The 7,270-nt window shown below is 53.3% G+C and overlaps 1 protein-coding gene across 7 annotated transcripts in view; it reads right to left on the reverse strand.

Annotated features, from left to right (window-relative positions):
* Unkl (unkempt family like zinc finger) overlaps nt 1–7,270 on the reverse strand; it is a 43,994-nt gene that overhangs the window by 3,072 nt on the left and 33,652 nt on the right. For 3 of the 7 annotated variants that reach the window (XM_026780231.1, XM_005349105.2, XM_026780230.1), the window contains exons 11-14: nt 2,613–2,696; nt 1,805–2,032; nt 870–1,072; nt 490–744 (exon numbers count right to left, since the gene is read on the reverse strand). In XM_026780231.1, coding sequence (XP_026636032.1) covers nt 490–744; nt 870–1,072; nt 1,805–2,032; nt 2,613–2,696 — 770 coding nt within the window. Of the gene's footprint in view, nt 1–489; nt 745–869; nt 1,073–1,804; nt 2,033–2,612; nt 2,697–3,625; nt 3,882–6,424; nt 6,517–7,270 lie in introns of those variants that run through there. The other 4 variants (XM_013347303.2, XM_026780232.1, XM_026780234.1 and 1 more) reach the window with 3 other exon arrangements.

Raw genomic sequence — 7,270 nt, forward strand, 5'->3', positions numbered from 1 at the left:
TCTTCATTCTTTTATTGCCCCTAGTCAGGTCAAGGCACCAGGCTGGTGTGAGTCACACTGGGTAAGGCCAAGCAAACGACCGTATCCCAGGACAGTGGCCACCAGCTACAGCAGCAGTGTCACAGAAATCCTTTGTGTGTCAGGCTTGGGGTGGACATTTGGCCAGGGGCCCACAGGGGAGAACAGTCAGTAGAAAAAGAGTTTCCCTTGGGAAACCCCACCCCCGCCAGAGTGTTGGGTCCTGAAGCACAGCCAGTCTAGCCACAGGCAAGGCTGGCAGCTGGGTACCCACAATGGGTGCTAAGTGGGATCCCATGGCTGAGAGTGGCCAGAACCCAAGAAACTATCTTGGAGACAAGGTACATGTAGTATGTGGACCTTCGCTGTAGTTAACAGGACACATGCAAAAGGCACCAACCAGAGTTCAGGCAAGGAGCCAGTCCTCTTTGCCCTCCCCTGAAGTGACAGCAACTGCCCAGCAGGACTTACCCCATCCACAGCCTCCAGGTCCAGGCGCAGCTGGTTCTGCAGGGAATGCAGCTTGGGGAGAGGGATGTCGTTGATGTCACCCAAGCTCCGTAGCCCTGGCAGTGAGGACAAACCCAGGCCCTCTAGTTCTTCCTGCAGCTGCTTTACCTGGGCCTCCACTTCCTCCTTCTTCTGCAGGGCCAACTGCCGGTCATTGTCCGCTACACGGGCTCTCTCCTTGGCCTCCTGAGCCTCTCTCTGCCAGGCATCACAGGCCTAAAACCCAAGACAACATACAGGAGGCAGCCATGCCTGGCCTTCCTCAGGCTTAGCTGCCCTGCCTGTGTATCCAAAGCCCTCTCTTCCCTCCCACGTCCGGCTCCTTCTTCCCACAGGCTTACCTGCTTCACTTGCTGCCAAGACTCTTCCCACTGCCTGATCTTTCTTTTGGCTTCATCTAGCTGTCGCCTGACCCGTGCCAGCTCAGCACTGTTTGGACTTGCACTTGAGGAAGCCGAAGGGCCAGAGTTCAGAATGGGGGATGGGCTAGGAGAGAAGCTGCCAGAAACAAAGTCCCAGATGCTCCCAGGGACGCCGTTCAAACCTGAGTTTAGGAGACAAGGATGATACAGTCCATGCTGCACCCAAGGCCTGAGGTGTCTGCAGGTGTTCTGCCCTTCACCTGGCCACCCACCTTGGTACCCTCATGACGGCTGAAGATTCAGCTCCAAGACTGCCTCCCCTAAATGAGGCACAGTTGGCTCAGGAAGGTAAGAGTGTGAACAGAAAAAAACAGAGTTCCTAACCCCAGCAGTTCTCATTCTCTAGCAGACCCTGGAGGTTCAGAAGAGTTCTAGTTCTGAGGTCATCTCCTGTATGTTAGCTGTCTGTTAAGATGGACACCTGGAGACAGGCACATTTCTAAGTAGAACGTTATGAAGATGTGAACAGCAGAAGACAGAGTCCTGCTGACCTGACATATCAGTTCCCTCTCATAGCTTGGGTCATACAATGAATCCTAGACAGTGCCTGCGGGGACCCCAACGTAGCTCCATGTATGCCCCACCCAGAGCCCTCAGTGAGCTGGCAAGTGAGACACTGTGATCTGGAGCACTGTGAGAATGCCCAGCTGTGGGTACCAGCTGTCCCATGGTAGACATGTCTACCGTGTCTGTCCACTCATCTACACCACACAGGCTGCAGGGGGTCGTGTCTCTGAAGACACACAACTATGGAGGTGAGAAGCCCTGCAGTCAGAAATACCCAGGACTAGATTGGACATGGCCTGTTTCAGGACCCAGAGCCGGCGGGGAGGGACCCACGCCCAGGCACGCACCTAAAGAGTTGTAAGATGAGGCTGCAGAGCCCAGCGTAGCCGGCTCCGACCGGAGGGGTGGTGGCTGCTGGGGGGGCGTCATAGCCGAGGAGACGAGTGGCCCAGACAGGGGCTGGGAGAGCGAGCTGAGTGGGGAGGTGGACAGGGATGAGGACGAGTGCAAGGATGGCGAGCGGGGCAGGGAGCCCGGAATGGTGACGGGTGCTGAGCCTGCCAGCGACCTGGGACCTGGTGGGAGGAGGGAGGCTGAGTGAACAAGGACAGGCAGGGTTTCTGCCACACAGCCACTTGCCAATAAGCCTGCAGGTCAGTAACTAGGCAGCTAGACACCAGGGAAACCTAGGGACAGGGCACCTCAGAAGATACCAGAGGAACCAGGCCAGCAAGCAATACCACCCACAGGGATGCAGCTGTCAGGCGCCGCCAACTCAGGACAGCACTGGTAGTGGTCCCGGCAGAGTCAGGAACCCACCACTAGCAGGGCCCTCACAGAGCCACCAGGGCTCGAAGATGCGTAGACTTTTTTTGAAACAGAAAATAACTTTCAGGATGAAGAAAATGATGTAATAATAGGAACCTCTCTATGCCATACAGCTGTAAGAATAATTTCTTGTGTTTCCTCATGAGAGGCCCCAGCCACGTCTAAAGGGCTGCTTTGTCACAACAGAGGTAAACTGAAGAAGCAGCAGGAAACCGAGTCACACAGGCAGGTAGCAGAGGCAAGAAGAGGATCCCAGCAGATGGCTCCCCTCAACCCCTACAGTAAGCCAGGCAACATGCACGAAGATAAAGGAGCCACTGAGCTCACCTGTCAATCCAAGGTCCTGCTCTTCCAAGTCTTTATCTAAGGACGCGATATTTATGTCACTAAGGTGAAGATCTAAGGCCGAACCTGCAAGATAAACCTGGTGTTACCCACTCACCTCTCACCCAGCATAAACACAAAACCTCTCAGAAGGAATCCCTGATCCCTAACACCCACCTAGCTAGAGCAAAGCAGCCCCTGCCAGCCTCTACTGGTCAACAGGGCTGCTTTCTCCTCCACAGCCAGGGAGGGGTATTTCATCTGAACAGCCCTTGCTGCAGTGAGACACACAGCTCTGGTCCACAAACGTCCTACTTTGTGGGTATGGCTGTTTCATTTTCTTTGCTTTTTGGAAATCATGTAGCTCATGACTGGCCTCAACTCAATGCAGCCAAGGGCAACCTGAACTTCTGATCCTCTTGCCTTACACCTCCCAAGTGCTGGGATTATACAGGAATGTATCAGATGTGCTCAGTTGTGTCTCCTTTTACTTCTAACCATTTGTTAAAATTTGACCAAGAAACTACATTTAACTATTAAAAATTTTACAGGAGGTTAATTCCAACAGGCAAATGGTTCTGAGGCTGTGTAGGCTGAACACACTAAGATAATGAACTCTGACACCTTGAGGACCCCCACACTCACCCCAGAAACTGCCTCCCTGTCAGGAGCAGAGGTTGCTGGTATGGCAGAACCCTATAATTCTAGTACTACAAATGCTAAGGCAAGAGAATCACAGTTTGAGGCCATTTGGTCTACATAGTGAACGTCAGGAGCAGGATGAGACTAGGACATGCCTCCACCCCCACAGCCAGAACAGGGCTGCCATTCAGGGACCACTTAGTGGAGAAGATAGCAATCTGTGTCCATAGCCTGCATAGCCCTTGGAGGGAGGAGAGACAGGAGCTGGTTGCAGGAGTATGCCTGTGAGTGGTGTCGCATTCTCAATACAGGCACTGTCAAACCTGAACATGCAGGAAGTTAAAGGAGCCACTGAGCTCAGCCAGCACTCTCACCTGTCAATCCAAGGTCCTGCTCTTCCAAGTCTTTCTCTGAGAAGCAATGAACCTTTAGCTCTACTGCCTCTCTCACCCACTCCTCCCAGTACATTGGTGCAGTCTATGCTGTGTGGTTCAGTCCTGTCCCCACTGCTGACTAAGGCCCCCCAGTTCCCAAGAACTCTGACTTCAGCTTCAAGATAATATATATACTGGGTGTGGTGGCATATGCCTGCAATCCCAGCACCTGGGATGCAAAGGCAGAGAGAATTGTGAGGTCCAGACCAGTCTGGGCTATGCTGTAAAACTAGCCTAGTCTCAAAAATAAACAAATAAAAAGATGCCACAGGTCACATAAACTTTCCCTGAAGGCCCTGGTCTTCCCTTGCTGGTTATAAAGGGCCTTCCCCTCCCCCCACTCTTTTTTTTGATAGGGTTTCTTTGTGTAGCAGCCGAGCTGTCCTGGAACTTGCTCTATAGACCACACTGGTCTCAAACTCACAGAGATCCACCTGCCTCTGCTTCCCAAGTGCTAGGATTAAAGGTGTGCACCACCACTGCCTGGGCATATAAAGGGCCTCTCTAAAAGGGTGACAGCACACAGGCTGTAAGGAAACCTCTCTGTAGCAGGTCAGGATAAAACTCTAGAAGCACAGCTGACACCGTGACAGAGTACCATTCAGGGCTTAAAACTCAGCATGTAGGCAGCAAAATGAAAACAGATACCTAACCCATCAGAGTTGCTTCTGTAGTTCTGGCAAAGTTTTCACTTTTGCTTTCTGGGCTCTATAGTTTTGCTTCTGGCTAACTGTTCCTGCTCCTTAGTTCTCCAAACTAAGGTGTAACCTAGGTGTGTCAACCAACCCAGGTGTGCCAACTCAGGATGAATATTTTGTGCTCAAAAGCTCACCCTGAGAAAGGCTCGGGACTGCACTGGATCCTGAACACCCAGTGTAGTTCCAGCTGGCCAAGAAAGACTTTCTATTGGCCAGGCAGTGGTGGTGCACGCCTTTAATCCCAGCACTCGGGAGGCAGAGGCAGGCAGAACTACGTAAGTTCGAGGCCAGCCTGGTGTATAGAGTGAGTTCCAGGACAGGCTCCAAAGCTACAGACACCCTGTCTCCAGAAAATAAATAAATAGATAGATAAATAAATAAAGGACTTTCTACTGACTTAAACTCTTCTCTGGTGGATACCTCACAACACTACCTGCTCCCTTTCTTTCCCCAGCACCACATGCCATCCCCAGTTTCATCTCTGTCTTTGGGGGAGAAGAGGTGTCTCCCAAGAGTAGGCATGCTTCAGGGTCCCTTCTCCAGTGACAGCAAGCTAAGCACAGCTCTCTCTCTACCGTGTCACACCCTTCTTCATAGTCCACTAGTCCAGATCTCATCAGCCTCCAAACCCTGTGTGCTGAACCAGTACATCTGGATAGAGCTGGCAGAAGTAGGCAGACTGAGGATATGTTCCCATCCATCCACACGGCAACCTGCCCTCTCCTGCCTCTGTTGTGCCCAGTGCAGAGGCTCCACCCCATCCTTTACACCTGATCTGGAGCAGGGAGGTGACAGCCTGGACTGACAGCCTCTGCACCTAAAACCTGGAGAATTAAGTGAAGGACAATTTCACTGCTCTTGTGCCCCTGGAATAATTGCAAAACCTCAATTTGAAGAACTAAGGAACAAAGAAAGGCATGAAAGTGGGAACCTGTCTTCCCTGGATGACTCAATCTGAGCATGTTCTCTGTGGCTCAGCACAGGAGTCCAAGGTGCAGTGGCAGCCTTGACTACACAGCAGAGGGGCCAAGCTGGGATAGAAGAACCATACTGCAATTAATCCCCAAAAGAAGCCTAGCACAGGGTGTGAGCCACTGTACTGGAGCCCAGCAAGGTTTCAGTTAAAAGGGTTATCTGGGGAGCCTCTGGGCCCTGTCAGCCCTATTTCTGGCCCAGGGGCTCCCCAACTCTTCTGATTGCTGTTCAGGAACCCACCCTACACCCTAGCCCACCAGGTTCTTGTCTCCAACCTCACTAACCTTCATGGTCCTGATGATCAGACCCAGGACTTCTGAATCATACCTCAAGAACCACCTTGGAAATCTAGGTGAGGAGCCTCCTTTCACAAACTATAAGTGCTTGAGGGCCAAGCCTGGCTCAGAACTGGCTCCACCAAATGACCTGAAGCCACCTAGACCTTACCCAGGCACACCAGTTCCCAATGTGACACAGCACATTCAAAAGGTGCCATAGTCCTCTAGGGTCAGGGATACATGAAGGGACAAACCACACAGACTGCAGGAAGGAGTTAAGGGCAAGACAGGATGGTGTCTTCCCTATCTGCTGCTAGAGAACAGAGGGGCACCAAGCCACCAGCATACCTCCACTCTTAACTGGGAAAGTTAGGAGGAACTGGGGGGACCTGACTCTAGGGACAGGATGCAGGATGGCCACCTTGAGGGCAATAGGGCCCTGGATAAGCAGCACCAAGAAAAGCAAGTTTGTAAGAGTAGGCATGTAAGTTAACCTCCTTCTGCAGTCCCATGATCTCACTGCGAAAGAGGTACATGGCTTCCGGGAAACATGCACCTGGAGGGACATGCATTTTGAAAGGTACCGGCCTGAAGGACTGCACACCAAGACGGAGGAATGCACTCAGAAGGAAAACTACCAGGGGTTCTTCACCTGGGGGTACACTGGCCGACCAGGACGATCTCAAGGGAGATGCCAGTCAAGGCGGGGGGGGGGGGACACCACCAGGGAGGATTTGAGTGTAGGACAGAAGTCCCCTGGAGGACACGCACCGGAGTAAGGGACTCACACCTCGGTTCCAAAGCGCTGAAAATGAGGACCCACAACTTGGTGCCGCGCTGACGCGAGACCTGCCGGGATCTGCCGTAGCCACTGTCAATGCTGACTCATATCCTCCGCAGCCCCAGCAGGGCTGCCGTCACTGAGGATTCAAACCTGCCTGGTTCGCGCTCCGCCCTCACCAGCCGCTGGCCCTGCCTGCGTGCAGGCCCCGCCCACTCCCGCTGTGCACCCTGCCCCCCCACCCCCACCCCCGAGCACAGGCCACGCCCCCACAGCACCTGCTTACTAGGCGTGCTAGGGAAGGCACCGTTTAGGCCTAAATAGGGGGGCAGGAATGGACGATGAGGGAGGAGGGGAGGTGGAGGAATTGGGAGGGTGCCGAGCAGAGGGAGCACTCATGGGCTCAGTCCCCCATGGCCAAGAGCTGGAGGCGTGTTCACTCTGACTATCAGAACTAGCTTCCCACTTCCCCCCGCATCTCTTAAATGTGCAGGCCCTGCACTTGATTTAAATAGAAGGAAACCCCACAAAGACAGTGACCTCCAGTCTACCCCTCCTCCCCATCAGCCCTTTAACATAGAAAAAGAACCAAAGTGAGGGCCAATCCCATGGGGAGGAGGCATGTGGGTCAGGCTGGCTATTGGGTAGAGGCAGGGATTGCCCCTATGCCTAGGAACCATGAATTCCCATCACTGGGAAGACAGCCCACTGACTCCTTGTGTCTTGATATATAGTATGGGGGGCCTCAAAAGTGATCCTCCTGGCCGGGCGGTGGTGGCGCACGCCTTTAATCCCAGCACTCGGGAGGCAGAGGCAGGCGGATCTCTGTGAGTTCGAGGCCAGCCTGGTCTAC

This window comes from Microtus ochrogaster, chromosome 7 (genome assembly GCF_000317375.1).
Source record: "Microtus ochrogaster isolate Prairie Vole_2 chromosome 7, MicOch1.0, whole genome shotgun sequence".
NCBI classification, from domain to species: Eukaryota; Metazoa; Chordata; class Mammalia; order Rodentia; family Cricetidae; genus Microtus; species Microtus ochrogaster.